The sequence below is a fragment of the Pseudophryne corroboree genome, chromosome 10 (assembly GCF_028390025.1).
Source record: "Pseudophryne corroboree isolate aPseCor3 chromosome 10, aPseCor3.hap2, whole genome shotgun sequence".
NCBI lineage: Eukaryota > Metazoa > Chordata > Amphibia > Anura > Myobatrachidae > Pseudophryne > Pseudophryne corroboree.
The window spans coordinates 18427663-18449635 of record NC_086453.1 but is presented as its reverse complement, the minus strand read 5'-3'; the positions used below and the strand labels follow the sequence as shown (position 1 = coordinate 18449635).

The following is a 21973-nucleotide window of genomic DNA, read 5'->3' as shown; positions in this document are numbered from 1 at the left end:
TACAGAGACCTGGCTAGATGAAAATGCAGCACCTATATTGGAGGCTGCAGTACCAACAAACTACTCTGTCATCCACAACCCAAGACTGGACCGCAGGGGTGGCGGGGTGGCTATCTGCTTCAAAAAAGAACTTAAACTTAGGGTCCACCCTATTGAAACTACTCGCTCATTCGAGTGCATTGCTGCCCGGAGTTCGACAGGATTAGGTTTCAGAGAACTTCTCATTTACCGGCCACCTGGAGATGGAAAGATATTTCTACAAGAAATTGCAGACACTGTTGCTGGCCTGGTTCTGGAACATCAAAGATGGCTCATCCTCGGGGATTTCAATGCATGGGTGGATGATGAGCTCTCACGCCTTGGCCAAGACCTCCTGTGCACAATGAATGGTCTGGGCTTCACACAGGTCGTTCCCTCTGCCACACATAAAAGTGGTCACACTCTCGACCTTGTCTTTCAGATTGGATTAGAAGTCACTGACCTAAAAATAAACCCAGTCATCTGGTCAGACCACTACTCCCTCTGGTTCTCAGTTGCAACCCCTCAAATAAGATCTCTGCCCGTGGAGTTGACCAGGTATCGTCCAAGGAGGGGTATGACCCCCCAGGCTCTTGCAGCAAATCTGGATCTCTCTGCTATACTGGGTGCCTGTGAAGATCCCTGTTCCCTAGTCCGTTATTATAATAGGGATGTTATGGCTGCAATTGATGTTATCGCCCCTGTGCGTTTAAGACCTCGTAAACCACAACGTCAAGCTCCATGGTTCGACAACAGTGTTAGTGAGCTCAAGAAAAGGGGGCGTAGACTGGAAAGACGATGGAGGAAGACTAACCTAGTGGATGACAAAATAAAACTAATAAAGCATAACGAAGAATATCAATCGACAATCACTCGTAAGAAGGCACAGTTCCTGTCAAATGAGATCACAGCAGCAAACAATAGTCCAGCTCAGCTTTTCCGCACAGTGGAGATGCTTTGCATGCCAGCATGCCTGCAGACTGATGAGACCCTCTCCCAGGCAAGATGCAACGAGTTTGCAAACTTCTTTGCAGATAAAATATCCACCATCCGGGCTGGAATCTCCACAGTGCCATCAAAGGAGTGCCAAACTACAAAGCCTGCCAATATAAGCTACCTGCCTTCATGGACCAGCTTTGACCCAGTGGATGTAAAGGACACTGCTGAAATTGCTCGAATTTTGCGTCCCACCACCTGTGATCTGGACCCAGCCTCAACCAAGCTTCTAATAGGTTGTATGGATATAATTGGTCCTGTCTTTACAAAAATTGTTCAATGTTCTTTGCAGACAGGCATTTTTCCTGGACCCCTAAAGGAAGCAATTGTTAGACCGCTTCTTAAAAAACCTAATTTAGATCCCGACTGCATGACCAACTACAGACCGGTATCGAACCTTCCTTTCCTAGGAAAGGTTATTGAGAAAGTCGTTGCAAATCAACTGGAAACCCGCCTGACAACCCATGATATTTATGATCCATTTCAATCAGGATTCAGGAGAAGACATAGCACTGAAACAGCCCAGGTGTGTGTGTTAAATGATCTTCTGATGGCAAAAGACAGAGGTGACTGTTCAATATTAATCCTTCTGGATCTCTCGGCAGCATTTGATACCGTGGACCATGGGCTTCTGATTGAGCGACTGATACATTTCTGTGGTCTGGATGGCACAGTCCTAAGCTGGTTCAAATCATTTCTCACAGGCAGGTCACAGAGAGTATCATCTGGATTATACTCATCACCACCAGTGCCATTGCCATGTGGTGTCCCACAAGGTTCTATACTATCCCCCATGCTTTTTGCAGTATACATGCTCCCATTGGGCGAAATAATCAGGCGCCATAGCCTGGTCTACCACTGCTATGCAGATGATACACAACTGTACTTGTCCTTTGCTCCGGGCACTGATAACCCAATAGCAACCCTAAATGGCTGTCTAGCTGAACTACAGGAGTGGATGAGCGCCAGTTGGCTGCGACTGAACCCGGATAAAACAGAGGTCCTTTTGATACGACCGCAACATCAAAGGACAAGACTGCAGCATAGCCAACCAACTGGACTTACACTCGGGGATTCAGAATTACAGACCAGTGATCGTGTGCGGAATCTTGGCGTTGTCCTGGATGGTGGCTTGACACTTAAACATCAGATATCAGCCACAATCAAATCCTCATTCTTTCACCTGAGGAACATAGCCAGAATCAAGCACTTAATTCCCTCAGATGACATGCCAAAAGTCATACATGCATTTGTATCCTCTCGATTAGACTACTGTAATGCCCTCTACCTTGGTCTACCAGCAAAAGAATTGCAACGCTTACAGCTGGTGCAAAACACAGCTGCCAGGCTATTAACCAACCAGCCCCGTTCTAGCCACATAACACCCATCCTCTACTCCCTTCACTGGCTGCCTGTAAGATGGCGAATCATCTTCAAGATTGGCTTACTGAGTTTCAAAGCATTACATGACCAAGGCCCAAGGTACCTGAAACAGCTTCTGACCCCATACTGCCCCACTCGATTACTGCGATCTGTAGATGAAGGACTTTTAGCAGTACCTAGAATCTACCGTAATTCATCTGGGGGTCGAGCTTTTAGTCATGCGGCTCCGACTCTATGGAACTCACTTCCCCGCACAGTGCGAGAGGCCCCAACTATAGAATCCTTCAAAAGTAGACTCAAGACTTTTCTGTTTACTAAAGCATTTCCATAATGTCCCTTTTAGTATCTTCATGCTTCTGTATTTTATGAAAATGTACTTCATTATTTTCTGTACTATATTATGCTATGTATCTGTTAAGCGCCTTGAGTCCTATTGGAGAAAGAGCGCTATATAAATAAAATTATTATTATTATTATTATTATTATTATAACACTTCCCGAAACCATAGGATGTCACTAATAGGCCACATGACCCTTCTTTGCTTGCAGTACCCAGCCAGGTGACCAGGTAGCCTGAAAGGACTGTGTTGGATTGAGAAGGTTGAAGACCAATATATCTGGTGAAAATTAAAATGATAATGTCAGATTTCCAATGATCTATGATATTTTAACCTCAGCGCTAATGCAAATATGATCTACAGGAGTATATATATATATATTAGCATAATAAATATATAATCAATTAATGGACTTGACCTCCAGGTGATCACAGAGAGATGAAAAGCATGTAAGTGTAGGGGGCATGGTGATGTGATTTGCGCCATTGTGGGGCCATGATGACGTGGTTTGCTACAACAACATCATAAGCCCCTGGACATTACAGGAGAGTAGGTAAGTATGATTATAGTAAAAGTGAGTATTATTAACAAAGCCTCCAACAAAAACGACCACTTCCACCTAGGATTGCAACCCATCTGGGATTAGTCCGGACAGTCTGGAAATCAGGAGATCTGTCCGGTATCTGCAAGGTTGGGAATCCTGGACAGGTGGTGTCCGGGAATTCCACTTGGATAGTGCTTACTACTGATTTCAGTTAGACCCGTTTCCCACCTGCCCAATGGCCCACGTCCTATGGCTGTTCCACTTGACTGCGAGTGAGCTAGCTAGTGCTATGGGGGCATGGTAGAGAAGGCGGAATATAAAGGGAACGTGGAGGGGTCTGATAGCATGAAAAGTGCATGAGGGGTCTCTGATGGCACCTAAAGGGGCTGGTGGGGACTCTGATGGCACATAAAGTGTGTGTGGGCAGAACGGATTGCGTAGTGGTTAGCATTACTGCCCCACAACACTGAGGTCATTGGTTTAATTCCAAGCAATTCCCTAGGTGTGGAGTTTGCGTGTTCTCGCCATTTTCAGTGGGTTTCCTCTAGGTGCTGCAGTTTCCTCCCACAATCCAAAAGCATAATGATAGGTTAGTAGGCTTCTGACCCTAGTGTATATTGTTATTATTATTATTATTATTATTATTATTATTATTATCCTTTATTTATATGGCGCTACATGGGATCAGCAGCGCCCAATTACAGAGTACATAAACAAATAAGCAAAACAGCGACTTACAATTCAATACAGGTTGAGTATCCCATATCCAAATATTCCGAAATACGGAATTTTTTGAGTGACCTTTGTTTTCTGATGGTTAAATGTACACAAACTTTGATTAATACACAAAGTTATAAAAAATATTGTATTAAATGAAGTTCAGTGTGTACAGTGTCGGACTGGGACATGAAGGGCCCGCCGGGGGAATGCAGTTATAGGGGCCCATACTTAGGGGTGTGGCCAGCCTACAAAGGGGGTGTGGCCAGCATAAACAGAGGCTTGAAATACACAATAGTTTAGTGCAGTGTAATGCAACATATCTACCATGTATAATACAAGTGCACAGTCTGGAGCCTGATTCCAAGAGAAAGGAGTGGGCCCTCAGGCAGTGGGGCCCACCCGTGGTTTCCCTGGTACCCCTGTAGGCCAGTCCGACCCTGTGTGTGTATAAGGTGTATATGAAACATAAATGAATTGTGTGACTATACACACACTTTTTTAGTTTAATGCACAAAGGTATTAAAAATATTGGCTAAAATTTCCTTCAGGATGTGTGTAACTTTCGCAGGCATGTCCAAACTGCGGCCCTCCAGCTGTTGTGAAACTACATATCCCAGCATGCCCTGATACAGTTTTGCTGTTAGAGAATGCTAAAGCTGTGTCAGGGCATGCTGGGATGCGTAGTTTCTCAACAGCTGGAGGGCCGCAGTTTGACATGCCTTGTATAGGGTGTATATGAAACATAAATGCATTCTGTGCTTAGACTTGGGTCCTATCGCCATGATATCTCATTATGGTATGCAATTATTCCAAAATACGGAAAACCCTGATATCCAAAATACTTCTGGTCCCAAGCATTTTGGATAAGGGATACTCAACCTGTACAATATAGGACAAGTACAGGGTATATAATAGTGATGAGCGGGTTCGGTTTCTCGGAAACCGAACCCCCCCGAACTTCACCCATTTTACATGGGTCCGAGCCATACTCGGATTCTCCCGTATGGCTCGGTTAACCCGAGCGCGCCCGAACGTCATCATCCTGCTGTCGGATTCTCGCGAGATTCGGATTCTATATAAGCAGCAGCGCGTCGCCGCCATTTTCACTCGTGCATTGGAAATGTTAGGGAGAGGACGTGGCTGGCGTCCTCTCCGTTTATGTTGATGCATTGCAAATATTTTGTGCCTGCTTATTACTTAATTGTGGGGACTGGGGAGCAGCTGTATATAGGAGGAGTACAGTGCAGAGTTTTGCTGACAGTGACCACCAGTAATACGTTGTCTGCCTGAAAAACACTCCATATCTGTGCTCAGTGTGCTGCATATATCTGTGCTCACACTGCTTAATTGTGGGGACTGGGGAGCAGCTGTATTATATAGCAGGAGTACAGTGCAGAGTTTTGCTGACAGTGACCACCAGTATACGTTGTCTGCCTGAAAAACACTCCATATCTGTGCTCAGTGTGCTGCTTTATTGTGGGGACTGGGGACCACCAGTATAATATTATATAGGAGGAGTACAGTGCAGAGTTTTGCTGACCAGTGACCACCAGTATATAATATATATCATTACGGTACAGTAGGCCACTGCTGTACCTACCTCTGTGTCGTCATTAAGTATACTATCCATCTAGATTCTATACCTGTGGTGCATTTCAGTTGTGCAGTTTGCTGACACAGTGACCACCAGTATACTATATATAGCAGTACGGTACGGAAGGCCACTGCTGTACCTACCTCTGTGTCGTCATTAAGTAAACTATCCATCTACATTCTATACCTGTGGTGCATTTTAGTTTTGCAGTTTGCTGACACAGTGACCACCAGTATACTATATATAGCAGTACGGTACGGAAGGCCACTGCTGTACCTACCTCTGTGTCGTCATTAAGTATACTATCCATCTACATTCTATACCTGTGGTGCATTTTAGTTTTGCAGTTTGCTGACACAGTGACCACCAGTATACTATATATAGCAGTACGGTACGGAAGGCCACTGCTGTACCTACCTCTGTGTCGTCATTACGTATACTATCCATCTACATTCTATACCTGTGGTGCATTTTAGTCCTGCAGTTTGCTGACACAGTGACCACCAGTATACTATATATAGCAGTACGGTACGGAAGGCCACTGCTGTACCTACCTCTGTGTCGTCATTAAGTATACTATCCATCTACATTCTATACCTGTGGTGCATTTTAGTTTTGCAGTTTGCTGACACAGTGACCACCAGTATACTATATATAGCAGTACGGTACGGAAGGCCACTGCTGTACCTACCTCTGTGTCGTCATTAAGTATACTATCCATCTACATTCTATACCTGTGGTGCATTTTAGTTTTGCAGTTTGCTGACACAGTGACCACCAGTATACTATATATAGCAGTACGGTACGGAAGGCCACTGCTGTACCTACCTCTGTGTCGTGATTAAGTATACTATCCATCTACATTCTATACCTGTGGTGCATTTTAGTTTTGCAGTTTGCTAACACAGTGACCACCAGTATACTATATATAGCAGTACGGTACGGAAGGCCACTGCTGTACCTACCTCTGTGTCGTCATTAAGTATACTATCCATCTACATTCTATACCTGTGGTGCATTTTAGTTTTGCAGTTTGCTGACACAGTGACCACCAGTATACTACATATAGCAGTACGGTACGGAAGGCCACTGCTGTACCTACCTCTGTGTCGTCATTAAGTATACTATCCATCTACATTCTATACCTGTGGTGCATTTTAGTTTTGCAGTTTGCTGACAGTGACCACCAGTATACTATATATAGCAGTACGGTACGGAAGGCCACTGCTGTACCTACCTCTGTGTCGTCATTAAGTATACTATCCATCTACATTCTATAACTGTGGTGCAATTTAGTTTTGCAGTTTGCTGACACAGTGACCACCAGTATACTATATATAGCAGTACGGTACGGAAGGCCACTGCTGTACCTACCTCTGTGTCGTCATTAAGTATACTATCCATCTACATTCTACACCTGTGGTGCATTTTAGTTTTGCAGTTTGCTGACACAGTGACCACCAGTATACTATATATAGCAGTACGGTACGGAAGGCCACTGCTGTACCTACCTCTGTGTCGTGATTAAGTATACTATCCATCTACATTCTATACCTGTGGTGCATTTTAGTTTTGCAGTTTGCTGACACAGTGACCACCAGTATACTATATATAGCAGTACGGTACGAAAGGCCACTGCTGTACCTACGTCTGTGTCGTCATTAAGTATACTATCCATCTACATTCTATACCTGTGGTGCAATTTAGTTTTGCAGTTTGCTGACACAGTGACCACCAGTATACTATATATAGCAGTACGGTACGGAAGGCCACTGCTGTACCTACCTCTGTGTCGTCATTAAGTATACTATCCATCTACATTCTATACCTGTGGTGCATTTTAGTTTTGCAGTTTGCTGACACAGTGACCACCAGTATACTATATATAGCAGTACGGTACGGAAGGCCACTGCTGTACCTACCTCTGTATCGTCATTAAGTATACTATCCATCTACATTCTATACCTGTGGTGCATTTTAGTTTTGCAGTTTGCTAACACAGTGACCACTAGTATACTATATATAGCAGTACGGTACGGAAGGCCACTGCTGTACCTACCTCTGTGTCGTCATTAAGTATACTATCCATCTACATTCTATACCTGTGGTGCATTTTAGTTTTGCAGTTTGCTGACACAGTGACCACCAGTATACTATATATAGCAGTACGGTACGGAAGGCCACTGCTGTACCTACCTCTGTGTCGTCATTAAGTATACTATCCATCTATACCTGTGGTGCATTTTAGTTTTGCAGTTTGCTGACACAGTGACCACCAGTATACTATATATAGCAGTACGGTATGAAAGGCCACTGCTGTACCTACCTCTGTGTCATCATTAAGTATACTATCCATCTACATTCTATACCTGTGGTGCATTTTAGTTTTGCAGTTTGCTGACACAGTGACCACCAGTATATATAGCAGTACGGTACGGAAGGCCACTGCTGTACCTACCTCTGTGTCGTATACTATCCATCTACATTATATACCTGTGGTGCATTTTAGTTTGCAGTTTGCTGACACAGTGACCACCAGTATACTATATATAGCAGTACGGTACGGAAGGCCACTGCTGTACCTACCTCTGTGTCGTCATTAAGTATACTATCCATCTACATTCTATACCTGTGGTGCATTTTAGTTTTGCAGTTTGCTGACACAGTGACCACCAGTATACTATATATAGCAGTACGGTACGGAAGGCCACTGCTGTACCTACCTCTGTGTTGTCATTAAGTATACTATCTATCTACATTCTATACCTGTGGTGCATTTTAGTTGTGCGCAGTATATATAGTAGTAGGCCATTGCTATTGATACTGGCATATAATTCCACACATTAAAAAATGGAGAACAAAAATGTGGAGGTTAAAATAGGGAACGATCAAGATCCACTTCCACCTCGTGCTGAAGCTGCTGCCACTAGTCATGGCCGAGACGATGAAATGCCAGCAACGTCGTCTGCCAAGGCCGATGCCCAATGTCATAGTAGAGAGCATGTAAAATCCAAAAAAACAAAAGTTCAGTAAAATGACCCAAAAATCAAAATTGAAAGCGTCTGATGAGAAGCGTAAACGTGCCAATATGCCATTTACGACACGGAGTGGCAAGGAACGGCTGAGGCCCTGGCCTATGTTCATGGCTAGTGGTTCAGATTCACATGCGGATGGAAGCACTCATCCTCTCGCTAGAAAAATGAAAAGACTTAAGCTGGCAAAAGCACAGCAAAGAACTGTGCGTTCTTCTAAATCACAAATCCCCAAGGAGAGTCCAATTGTGTCGGTTGCGATGCCTGACCTTCCCAACACTGGACGGGAAGAGCTTGCGCCTTCCACCATTTGCACGCCCCCTGCAAGTGCTGGAAGGAGCACCCGCAGTCCAGTTCCTGATAGTCAAATTGAAGATATCACTGTTGAAGTACACCAGGATGAGGATATGGGTGTTGCTGGCGCTGGGGAGGAAATTGACAAGGAGGATTCTGATGGTGAGGTGGTTTGTTTAAGTCAGGCACCCGGGGAGACACCTGTTATCCGTGGGACGAATATGGCCTTTGACATGCCTGGTCAAAATACAAAAAAAATCAGCTCTTCGGTGTGGAATTATTTCAACACAAATGCGGACAACAGGTGTCAAGCCGTGTGTTGCCTTTGTCAAGCTGTAATAAGTAGGGGTAAGGACGTTAACCACCTCGGAACATCCTCCCTTATACGTCACCTGCAGCGCATTCATCATAAGTCAGTGACAAGTTCAAAAACTTTGGGTGACAGCGGAAGCAGTCCACTGACCACTAAATCCCTTCCTCTTGTAACCAAGCTCCTGCAAACCACACCACCAACTCCCTCAGTGTCAATTTCCTCCTTACCCAGGAAAGCCAATAGTCCTGCAGGCCATGTCACTGGCAAGTCTGACGAGTCCTCTCCTGCCTGGGATTCCTCCGATGCATCCTTGAGTGTAACGCCTACTGCTGCTGGCGCTGCTGTTGTTGCTGCTGGGAGTCGATCGTCATCCCAGAGGGGAAGTCGGAAGACCACTTGTACTACTTCCAGTAAGCAATTGACTGTCCAACAGTCCTTTGCGAGGAAGATGAAATATCACAGCAGTCATCCTGCTGCAAAGCAGATAACTCAGGCCTTGGCAGCCTGGGCGGTGAGAAACGTGGTTCCGGTATCCACCGTTAATTCAGAGGCAACTAGAGACTTGATTGAGGTACTGTGTCCCCGGTACCAAATACCATCTAGGTTCCATTTCTCTAGGCAGGCGATACCGAAAATGTACACAGACCTCAGAAAAAGACTCACCAGTGTCCTAAAAAATGCAGTTGTACCCAATGTCTACTTAACCACGGACATGTGGAGCAGGGCAGACTCAGGACTATATGACTGTGACAGCCCACTGGGTAGATGTATTGCCTCCCGCAGCAAGAACAGCAGCGGCGGCACCAGTAGCAGCATCTCGCAAACGCCAACTCGTTCCTAGGCAAGCTACGCTTTGTATCACCGCTTTCCAGAAGAGGCACACAGCTGACAACCTCTTACGGAAACTGAGGAAGATCATCGCAGAATGGCTTACCCCAATTGGACTCTCCTGGGGATTTGTGACATCGGACAACGCCAGCAATATTGTGCGTGCATTACATCTGGGCAAATTCCAGCACGTCCCATGTTTTGCACATACATTGAATTTGGTGGTGCAGAATTATTTAAAAAACGACAGGGGCGTGCAAGAGATGCTGTTGGTGGCCCGAAGAATTGCGGGCCACTTTCGGCATTCAGCCACCGCGTACAGAAGACTGGAGCACCACCAAACAATCCTGAACCTGCCCTGCCATCATCTGAAGCAAGAGGTGGTAACGAGGTGGAATTCAACCCTCTATATGCTTCAGAGGATGGAGGAGCAGCAAAAGGCCATTCAAGCCTATACATCTGCCCACAATATAGGCAAAGGAGGGGGAATGCACCTGACTCAAGCGCAGTGGAGAATGATTTCAACGTTGTGCAAGGTTCTGCAACCCTTTGAACTTGCCACACGTGAAGTCAGTTCAGACACTGCCAGCCTGAGTCAGGTCATTCCCCTCATCAGGCTTTTGCAGAAGAAGCTGGAGACATTGAAGGAGGAGCTAAAACAGAGCGATTCCGCTAGGCATGTGGGACCTGTGGATGGAGCCCTTAATTCGCTTAACCAGGATTCACGGGTGGTCAATCTGTTGAAATCAGAGCACTACATTTTGGCCACCGTGCTCGATCCTAGATTTAAAACCTACGTTGTGTCTCTCTTTCCGGCAGACACAAGTCTGCAGAGGTTCAAAGACCTGCTGGTGAGAAAATTGTCAAGTCAAGCGGAACGTGACCCGTCAACATCTCCTCCTTCACATTCTCCCGCAACTGGGGGTGCGAGGAAAAGGCTAAGAATTCCGAGCCCACCCGCTGGCGGTGATGCAGGGCAGTCTGGAGCGAGTGCTGACATCTGGTCCGGACTGAAGGATTACTGACATGTCGTCTACTGTCACTGCATATGATTCTCTCACCATTGAAAGAATGGTGGAGGATTATATGAGTGACCGCATCCATGTAGGCACGTCAGACAGTCCGTACGTATACTGGCAGGAAAAAGAGGCGATTTGGAGGCCCTTGCACAAACTGGCTTTATTCTACCTAAGTTGCCCTCCCTCCAGTGTGTACTCCGAAAGAGTGTTTAGTGCAGCCGCTCACCTTGTCAGCAATCGGCGTACGAGGTTACTTCCAGAAAATGTGGAGAAGATGATGTTCATCAAAATGAATTATAATCAATTCCTCCGTGGAGACATTCACCAGCAATTGCCTCCATAAAGTACACAGGGATCTGAGATGGTGGATTCCAGTGGGGACGAATTAATAATCTGTGAGGAGGGGGATGTACACAGTGAAAGGGGTGAGGAATCGGAGGATGATGATGAGGTGGACATCTTGCCTCTGTAGAGCCAGTTTGTGCAAGGAGAGATTGATTGCTTCTTTTTTGGTGGGGGCCCAAACCAACCAGTCATTTCAGTCACAGTCGTGTGGCAGACCCTGTCGCTGAAATGATGGGTTCGTTAAAGTGTGCATGTCCTGTTTATACAACATAAGGGTGGGTGGGAGGGCCCAAGGACAATTCCATCTTGCACCTCTTTTTTCTTTCATTTTTCTTTGCATCATGTGCTGTTTGGGGACATTTTTTTTGAAGTGCCATCCTGTCTGACACTGCAGTGCCACTCCTAGATGGGCCAGGTGTTTGTGTCGCCCACTTGTGTCGCTTATCTTAGTCACACAGCGACCTTGGTGCGCCTCTTTTTTTCTTTGCATCATGTGCTGTTTGGGGACATTTTTTTTGAAGTGCCATCCTGTCTGACACTGCAGTGCCACTCCTAGATGGGCCAGGTGTTTGTGTCGCCCACTTGTGTCGCTTATCTTAGTCACACAGCGACCTTGGTGCGCCTCTTTTTTTCTTTGCATCATGTGCTGTTTGGGGACAATTTTTTTGAAGTGCCATCCTGCGTGACACTGCAGTGCCACTCCTAGATGGGCCAGGTGTTTGTGTCGGCCACTTGTGTCGCTTAGCTTAGCCATCCAGCGACCTCGGTGCAAATTTTAGGACTAAAAATAATAGTGTGAGGTGTTCAGAATAGACTGGAAATGAGTAGAAATTATGGTTATTGAGGTTAATAATACTATGGGATCAAAATGACCCCTAAATTCTATGATTTAAGCTGTTTTTAGTTTTTTTTTGAAAAAACACCCGAATCCAAAACACACCCGAATCCGACAAAAAAATTTCGGTGAGGTTTTGCCAAAACGCGTCCGAATCCAAAACACGGCCGCGGAACCGAATCCAAAACCAAAACACAAAACCCGAAAAATGTCCGGTGCACATCACTAGTATATAAACATAGCTGCGTCAGCAGTCAACACTGACAAGTATCAGGAGTCAGGACGGCAGAAAACCGCTGGATTTGGTGCCGTCAAAGGGAGTATTGAAAAGAAGATAGGTAAAGTAAGAGACGTAAAAGCACATGAGGGAAGAGGGCCCTGCTCGTGAGAGCTTACATTCTAAAGGGATATGTGTGTACATGTGGTAGGGAAGTTTGATTGTAAGCTCCACTGAGGAAGGGAATGAGGGGCCTAGTTCAGACCTGATCGTAGATGTGCTAAATTTAGCACATCTACGATCAGTCACACAGACATGCGGGGGGACGCCCAGCACAGGGCTAGTCCACCCCGCATGTTAGGCCCGACCCCCCGCACAAGCACAAAATACATCGCACAGCGACAATGTTTATGTATTTGAAGAGTAGCTCCCTACCTGCGCAGCTCCTGTGCGCTAGCAGAGAGCTAATCGTCGCTGTGAGGGTCGCAGCGGCTGCATGTGACGTCAAGCAGCTGCCACGGCCTGCCCCCGTACTGTCCGGGGCACGCCTGTGGTGCACAGACTGCGCCCCTAAAACGGCGGCCAAACGCCGCTGGCCGGTAATAGCGGCATTACACAGTGGGGGGGCTTACACGGGACGATCCTGTAGCCACACCCCCGGCCCGCCTCAGCCACGCCGCCGGCCCGCCCGCGTCACGCCTCCGGCCCGCCCCCCTCTGCACTCACATCGCAGCCCGCCCCCCTGCCGAGCCGACCTGGCTGCTCTCTCCCGGAGAGAGCAGCCAAAAAGTCGGTAAGTATGCATCTGCCCCCCCTGCAGTGCACATGGTTTTGCCCAATTGCTAACAAACTTGCTGCTGCGATCAACTCAGAATTACCCCCGATATACAAATAACTGCTAATAAATGTGGAGCACATGACATACAAGGGGGCAATTGGGAGCTCTGATGGCATATAAGGTGGATGTGAAGCAGATGGCATGTGGGGGCCTGAAATCTAAGAAATAAAATGGTTGTAACTCACATGTGATGACTTCTATACAGCCATAGGGGGAAGTTGCCACCTCTCCTAGATTTCTGGGATTCTCCAGGATTTGGTGGCAACCCTCCAGGAGGCTTTTCCCCTCACCCGGATTCCTGGATTCTCCCGGAAAAAGGGGATCCTGAGAGCGGAGCGCAGGGGCAGCGCGTGGCCGGCCACACAGACCTGTCAGTCTTAGCGCTGAGAGCTCCGCCGGCGCCTTCACCTCCAGACCACAAACCAGTGCTTGCGGAGGGACTGCTGGGGGCGGCGGTGCGCATATAGCGGACGGACGTCACGTCAGCCCGCAGAATGTGCAGTGCAGGCGCGCTCTGAGACTGAGCGGTGCCTCTCACTCACTAGCACTGCACGACTGCACGTTACAGCCTCTCTGCAGCTACTGAGCACAGCTTGGCATAGGCAGCATCCGCATCCACACCGCAGGGCGCCGGCATTTTTGGTAAAGTTAATTACGTTGTCCCGCTCCACCCCCGTCCCTAATTTACTTGATGTGTCTTCTATACCGCTCCTCATGAGCTTCTCAATTTAGCATCCACTGGATGCACTGCTCATAAATGATCACACCGGTTTGTCACACACTTCAGCAAGTTGTGCTTCATTTTCAGCTATTTTCTCTTCTATTCCAATTTCATGTGCAAATCTGATTGATGTGTGGCCTCCTCCTGTGTCATTATATCATAAGTATAGATCTTGTTTCTCACACGCAGGGCCGGTTCTAGCCCTTGTGGCGCCCCGGGCGGAAATAGGGGTGTGGCTTCATAAAGGGCGTGGTCAGTTATGCCCCCTGTAGAGTTGTGCCCCATTTGTGCCCCCAGTCAGTGGTATTGCCCCCAGTACAGTTGTGCCCCCTAGTTGCGCCGCTTACAAAAACATAAATAAATGTAAACTATTTTTTTATTAAATTAATACTCACCATCCCGCTCCTGATTCCCGACCACTGCTGCCCTCTGTCTCCGGCTGCCGGCGCCGCTCCTCTAATCTATGGGAGAGACGTCATGACGTCTCTCCCATAGCACCGCATAGACACTAGAGGTCAATCATGACCCCTAGTGTCTATGTGCCGTTCCACAATGCCGTGCGGTGCGCGATGACTTCATCACGCACCGCACAGCAGTGACAGTCAGCACCGGGGGGGGGGGGGGGGGCACCACCAGTAGCGGATCTTGCCATGGCGGCGGCGCCCTCTGGAAGGCAGCGCCCTTGGCAAAAGTCCCGTGTGCCCATAGCAAGATCCGCTACTGCTCACACGCTGTGCAATGTCTCTTTAAAGATGCGGAGTATCACTCCATTCTGTGGTGGAGAATCATAAACGATAAACAAAAATAGAAAATGATGGTATAGTATGTCTCCATTAGTTAAACGCCCATGTAGAAAGACCATAGAAAATTCCAAGGTGCGTACCAAACTGTTCTGAACTTTTTGTCTATATGAAAGTAGTTTAAATTTTTTTTGGTGTATTTCTAATAAAATACATATTTACTATTTTATAAATATAGAACATCATTTTATTTACGTGAACATTGCATGGTGTTGGGAGGGGGGTGGGGGTGTTGGGATTGGGGGGGGGGGGGGGATCTCCAGGACTCGATGATGCATGAGGTGGTAACCCTATGGCGGGCAGGTCTCTCTGGTGGCGGGGGGTGGGGGTGGTGGAGATGTATTTGCATCAAAGTGGCCCTGCTCGCCCATAGTTTAGGCCCAGATTCATAACAGTCTGCACCCGGGGAAGGGGAAACACGCTGTTACAGTGGGGTCGGGGCTAGCGTGACGCAATTCAACGTGAATCGCATCATCCAACCTTTAGACCTCTTATGTCTGGAAGTAGGCAGAACCAGGACTCTGGCTGTTGTCGGGAGGCCGGAAGGGTCCGGGGAGAATTGACAAATATGTTCTAACTCTACGCTGGGTTGGTCCCCAAGTCTGGGAATCTTAAAATTAAAAGTTGGTGACCCTACTTCCACCTGGTACAACATTCTCTATTACTGTAGGTGCCATTTAATTCCTTATTAGTTACCAGGGCTTCCAATGGAACTTGGAGCCCAGGGGGTCTATGATAACAAATGAATGATAAATGAAGTGTGTCATTGCTTCATGATCAGTTATGATGATGATAATAATAATAATAATAATAATAATAATAATATGCAATTGGGAGAAACAGCAGTAAAGTCAAAGAGCAGGTGGGCTCAGACCACAAGCAAGATGGTGGCATCTGCGCCTGGCGCTGCGTTCCACCACCCTCGGCCTGACGTCAGCCCGCAGGCCGCCGCCGGAAGTGACGCGTATAGTGAGCGCCGCAGCTGCAGAGGAGCTGTGTGAGTGCGGAGACGCAGGGATAGAGCGGCCGGGATCGGAGAGTGAAGCGGAAACATGGCGGGGAAAAGCGGGGAGGACAAGCTGAAGGAGATGGAGGCGGAGATGGCCCTGTGAGTAGCGTCGCCCACCTTACACGTCACGGGGCTCTGGGGACCCATGCACGTAGGCACTGGGTGGGGGGTACTACAAGTTCCAGCGTGCCAAGAGAGTGTAATTCTGGGACAGGCAGCCACTGGAGCGTCTCCGTCTGCCTGTGTGTCAGTTGAGGGTTGTGGGGGGAACGTTTCTCCCTATGCACCCCAGGCTTCCTGTCAGCGCTGGTTACTGATAGCGCTCTGCATGATTCCGGGATATAAGATTCATGGGCCGGGGGGAACGTTTCTCCCTATGCACCCCAGGCTTCCTGTCAGCGCCGGTTACTGATAGCGCTCTGTGTTATTCCGGGATATAAGATACATGGGCCGGGGGGAACGTTTCTCCCTATGCACCCCAGGCTTCCTGTCAGCGCCGGTTACTGATAGCGCTCTGTGTTATTCCGGGATATAAGACACATGGGCCGGGGGGGGAACGTTTCTCCCTATGCACCCCAGTCTTCCTGTCAGCGCCGGTTACTGACAGCGCTCTGCATGATTCTGGGATATAAGCTAAATGGGCTGGGGGGAACGTTTCTACCTATGCACCCCAGGCTTCCTGTCAGCGTTCGGAATGGTTCAGGAATATAAGGTCCATGGGCCGGGTGGAACTTTTCTCCCTATGCACCCCAGGCTTCCTGTCAGCGCCGGTTACTGATGGCGCTCTGCATGATTCCGGGATATAAGGTCCATGGGCCGGGGTGAACGTTTCTCCCTATGCACCCCAGGCTTCCTGTCAGCGCCAGTTACTGATAGCGCTCTGCATGATTCCGGGATTTGAGGTCCATGGGCCGGGGGGAACGTTTCTCCCTATGCACCCCAGGCTTCCTGTCAGCGCCGGATACTGATAGTGCTCAGTGCTCTGCATGATTTCGGGATATAGGATCCGTGGGGAACGGTGTGTGTGTGGGGAAGGGGGGGGGGGGGGGTAGTTGTGAGGCATAATTGTTTCCCAGGGTCATCTGTTAATTATACAGGCTGTGCTATACTCCACTCACCTGTCAGTCTGGAGGGTCCGGGTATCCTGAGCAGGGGGACTGCTGGTTACTCACACCTTTCCCTGGGGCACTGCTACACGTCGGATGGCTACTTGCCAAGTTCCTTCATCCTGACAAAATGTTATCAGCCGGGTGACTCCTTATGTGTCAAAATACATATAGGGGGGTGCCCAGAGAGGGAGCGGTGGTCAGTGGGGTCCAGACCTGTGCAGAGGGTAAGATGGCTCTATCCTCCCCCACTGCCCGTTATAACCCCCTGGCTGACCCCTCCCTTGCAATTAGCCGCCCTGCCGGCTGCCACTGGATGTAATACCAGTGATAACCCAGGGTAGCATTTCTCTGTAGTCCCTCTTAAAGTTGGTGCCATAAAATTAGCTTGTTCTCTGCCTGTTACCGGCAGCCTGAGGCTAAAGTAAATGATAAGCGAGAAAGCTGTGGGGTGAGTGTCAGGGTTACCTACAATGTGATTTATCCTAGTGATGCTTCCTGGCACAATGCATAGGCTGGGTGCCTTTGTGTAGCATGTAGGCACCATGGTGACGGACGGAACATGTAATGTCTTATGTAGTTTGCGTTGTTCCTCTCACCTGTGATTTATATTTTCTTGGGTGCTGAAGCTCATCCAGCGCCCGCCAGGTTCTCAGGGCTCCCAAACCGTCCCTTCTTTCTGGCCTGATGCGGAGCCCCGTGCATGCAGCTGTCCTACCTGTAACACGGGCACTGTATAGAGCGCAGAGATTACCTTAGTGCGTCTGTATCACAAGGGCTCTCTGCGGGGGGACCTGACAGTGTTGATACTTAGACTCTGATGTATTGATAACTGCAGTCTTACAGGTATTAGTTTAGCCCTTTAAACGAGAGGCTCCGTTGTGTTTAGCTCTGTAAGTGATACGTTGTGGGTGTAATAAGCGGCCTCCAGACGGTTACTGACCTCAAGGGTGATCTTTGGGTGCGCCCTGCCTTTTCCCAGAGTTAATGTGTCCTTAGACCACATTGTCTGTCTGGATAAAGAGACCAGTGAAGTCTGCCTGAGGCCGGATGACGGGGAAATAACCTGCTGGGCACCAGGCTTGACTGAGAATTCAGTTTTGGGTGGCATTCCGTATGTTAAAATATTAGTCGCCTGGTGGTCCAGCGGGTTCACCTGCGGCTTTGGGGTTCTGTCTGCTGTCTCTTAGCGCCTTCTGGTAGCTCGTGTTTATCATGCAGGCACTGTGCGGCCCCTCATTCCCAGCACTGACAGCAGGAACACGCTGACCTGACGGCAGCAGACGGCAGAGGCCCCCTGACAAATGCCAAGTCAGCGATAAGCCACTTTGTGCATTTACATGTAATTTCTCTAACGTCCTAAGTGGATGCTGGGACTCCGTAAGGACCATGGGGAATAGCGGCTCCGCAGGAGACTGGGCACAAAAGTAAAAGCTTGAACTAGCTGGTGTGCACTGGCTCCTCCCCCTATGACCCTCCTCCAAGCCTCAGTTAGATTTTTGTTCCCGAACGAGAAGGGTGCATGCTAGGTGGCTCTCCTGAGCTGCTTAGAGTAAAAGTTTATTTTAGGTTTTTTATTTTCAGTGAGTCCTGCTGGCAACAGGCTCACTGCATCGTGGGACTAAGGGGAGAAGAAACGAACTCACCTGCGTGCAGAGTGGATTGGGTTTCTTAGGCTACTGGACATTAGCTCCAGAGGGACGATCACAGGTTCAGCCTGGATGGGTCCCGGAGCCGCGCCGCCGGCCCCCTTACAGAGCCAGAAGAACGAAGAGGTCCGGTGAAATCGGCGGCAGAAGACGTTCCTGTCTTCAACTAAGGTAGCGCACAGCACTGCAGCTGTGCGCCATTGCTCTCAGCACACTTCACACTCCGGTCACTGAGGGTGCAGGGCGCTGGGGGGGAGCGCCCTGAGACGCAATAAAAACAGAAATACCTTAGGATGGCAAAAGAAATACATCACATATAGCTCCTGGGCTATATGGATGTATTTAACCCCTGCCAGTTTTCCAGAAAAAAGCGGGAGATAAGGCCGTCGTGAAGGGGCGGAGCCTATCTCCTCAGCACACAAGCGCCATTTTCCCTCACAGTTCCGCTGGAAGGACGGCTCCCTGACTCTCCCCTGCAGTCCCTACAGAATCAGGGTAAAAACGAGAGAGGGGGGGCACTATTGGCAGCTAAATTATAAACAGCAGCTATAAAAGGGAGTAACACTTATATAAGGTTATCCCTATATATATATATATATATATATATATATATATAGCGCTCTGGTGTGTGCTGGCAAACTCTCCCTCTGTCTCCCCAAAGGGCTAGTGGGGTCCTGTCCTCTATCAGAGCATTCCCTGGGTGTGTGCTGGGTGTCGGTACGTTTGTGTCGACATGTATGAGGAGGAAAATGATGTGGAAGCAGAGCAATTGCCTGTATTAGTGATGTCACCCCCTAGGGAGTCGACACCTGACTGGATGGTTGTATTTAAAGAACTACGTGACAATGTCAGCACTTTACAAAAAAAACTGTTGACGACTTGAGACAGCCGACAAATCAATTAGTGCCTGTCCAGGCGTCTCAGACACCGTCAGGGGCGATAAAACGCCCGTTACCTCAGTGGGTCGACACAGACCCAGACACGGATACTGAGTCCAGTGTCGACGGTGAGGAGACAAACGTAATGTCCAGTAGGGCCACACGTTACATGATCACGGCAATGAAGGAGGCATTGAACATTTCTGACACTACAAGTACCACAAAGAAGGGTATTATGTGGGGAGTGAAAAAACTACCAGTAGCTTTTCCTGAGTCAGATGAATTAAATGAGGTGTGTGATAAAGCGTGGGTTTCCCCCGATAAAAAAGTGCTAATTTCTAATAAATTATTGGCACTATACCCTTTCCCGCCAGAGGTTAGGGCGCGTTGGGAAACCCCCCCTAGAGTAGATAAAGCGCTCACACGTTTATCTAAACAAGTAGCGTTACCGTCTCCTGATACGGCCGCCCTCAAAGAACCAGCGGATAGAAGGCTGGAAAATATCCTGAAGGGTATATACACACATACTGGTGTTATACTGCGACCAGCAATCGCATCAGCCTGGATGTGCAGTGCTGGAGTTGCGTGGTCGGATTCCCTGACTGAAAATATTGATACCCTGGATAGGGACAGTATATTACTAACTATAGAGCATTTGAAGGATGCATTACTATATATGCGTGATGCACAGAGGGATATTTGCACCCTGGCATCAAGAGTGAGTGCTATGTCCATTTCTGCCAGAAGAGCGTTATGGACGCGACAGTGGTCAGGGGATGCGGATTCCAAACGACATATGGAAGTATTGCCGTTTAAAGGGGAGGAGTTATTTGGGGCCGGTCTATCGGACCTGGTGGCCACGGCAACGGCCGGAAAGTCCACCTTTTTACCCCAGGTCACCTCTCAGCAGAAAAAGACACCGTCTTTTCAAACTCAGTCCTTTCGTTCCCATAAGTACAGGCGGGCAAAAGGCCACTCATTTCTGCCCCGGGGCAGAGGAAGAGGAAAAAGACTGCACCAGGCAGCCTCTTCCCAGGAGCAGAAGCCCTCCTCTGCTTCTGCCAAGTCTTCAGCATGACGCTGGGGCTTTACAAGCGGACTCGGACACGGTGGGGGCCCGTCTCAAAAATTTCAACGCGCAGTGGGCTCACTCGCAAGTGGACCCCTGGATTCTGCAGGTAGTATCACAGGGGTACAAACTGGAATTCGAGACGTCTCCCCCTCGCCGGTTCCTGAAGTCTGCTCTACCAAAGTCTCCCTCCGACAGGGAGGCAGTTTTGGAAGCCATTCACAAGCTGTATTCCCAGCAGGTGATAATCAAGGTACCTCTCCTACAACAGGGAAAGGGGTATTATTCCACGCTGTTTGTGGTACCGAAGCCGGACGGCTCGGTGAGACCAATTTTAAATCTAAAATCCTTGAACACTTACATAAAGAGGTTCAAATTCAAGATGGAGTCACTCAGAGCAGTGATAGCAAACCTGGAAGAAGAGGACTATATGGTGTCTCTGGACATCAAAGATGCTTATCTCCACGTCCCAATCTACCCTTCTCACCAAGGGTACCTCAGGTTTGTAGTACAAAACTGTCATTATCAGTTTCAGACGCTGCCGTTTGGATTGTCCACGGCACCTCGGGTCTTTACCAAGGTAATGGCCGAAATGATGATTCTTCTTCGAAGAAAAGGCGTTTTAATTATCCCTTACTTGGACGATCTCCTGATAAGGGCAAGGTCCAGGGAACAGTTAGAAGTCGGAGTAGCACTATCTCAGTTAGTGTTACGTCAGCACGGGTGGATTCTAAATATTCCAAAATCGCAGCTGATTCCAACGACACGTCTCCTGTTCCTAGGAATGATTCTGGACACAGTCCAGAAAAAGGTGTTTCTCCCAGAGGCGAAGGCCAGGGAGTTATCCGAGCTAGTCAGGAATCTCCTAAAACCAGGCCAGGTGTCAGTGCATCAGTGCACGAGGGTCCTGGGAAAAATGGTGGCTTCTTACGAAGCGATTCCATTCGGAAGATTCCATGCAAGAACGTTTCAGTGGGATCTTCTGGACAAATGGTCCGGATCGCATCTTCAGATGCATCAGCGGATAACCCTGTCGCCAAGGACAAGGGTGTCTCTTCTGTGGTGGCTGCAGAGTGCTCATCTACTAGAGGGCCGCAGATTCGGCATTCAGGATTGGATCCTGGTGACCACAGATGCCAGCCTGAGAGGCTGGGGAGCAGTCACACAGGGACAAAATTTCCAGGGCTTGTGGTCAAGCATGGAAACATCTCTGCATATAAACATTCTGGAACTAAGGGCCATTTACAATGCCCTAAGTCAAGCAAAACCCCTGCTTCAGGGTCAGGCGGTATTGATCCAATCGGACAACATCACGTCAGTCGCCCACGTAAACAGACAGGGCGGCAAGAGAAGCAGGAGGGCGATGGCAGAAGCTGCAAGGATTCTTCGCTTGGCGGAGAATCATGTGATAGCACTGTCAGCAGTGT

General features: G+C 48.3%; 1 protein-coding gene across 1 annotated transcript in view; it reads left to right on the top strand.

Moving 5' to 3' along the window:
- The first annotated feature begins 15780 nt into the window (after positions 1-15780).
- Positions 15781-21973, top strand: part of RBM42 (RNA binding motif protein 42) — a 34127-nt gene continuing 27934 nt past the window's right edge. The window contains exon 1 of the mRNA XM_063942180.1: positions 15781-15943. Coding sequence (XP_063798250.1) covers positions 15888-15943 — 56 coding nt within the window. The 5' untranslated portion in view covers positions 15781-15887. The remainder of the gene's footprint in view (positions 15944-21973) is intronic.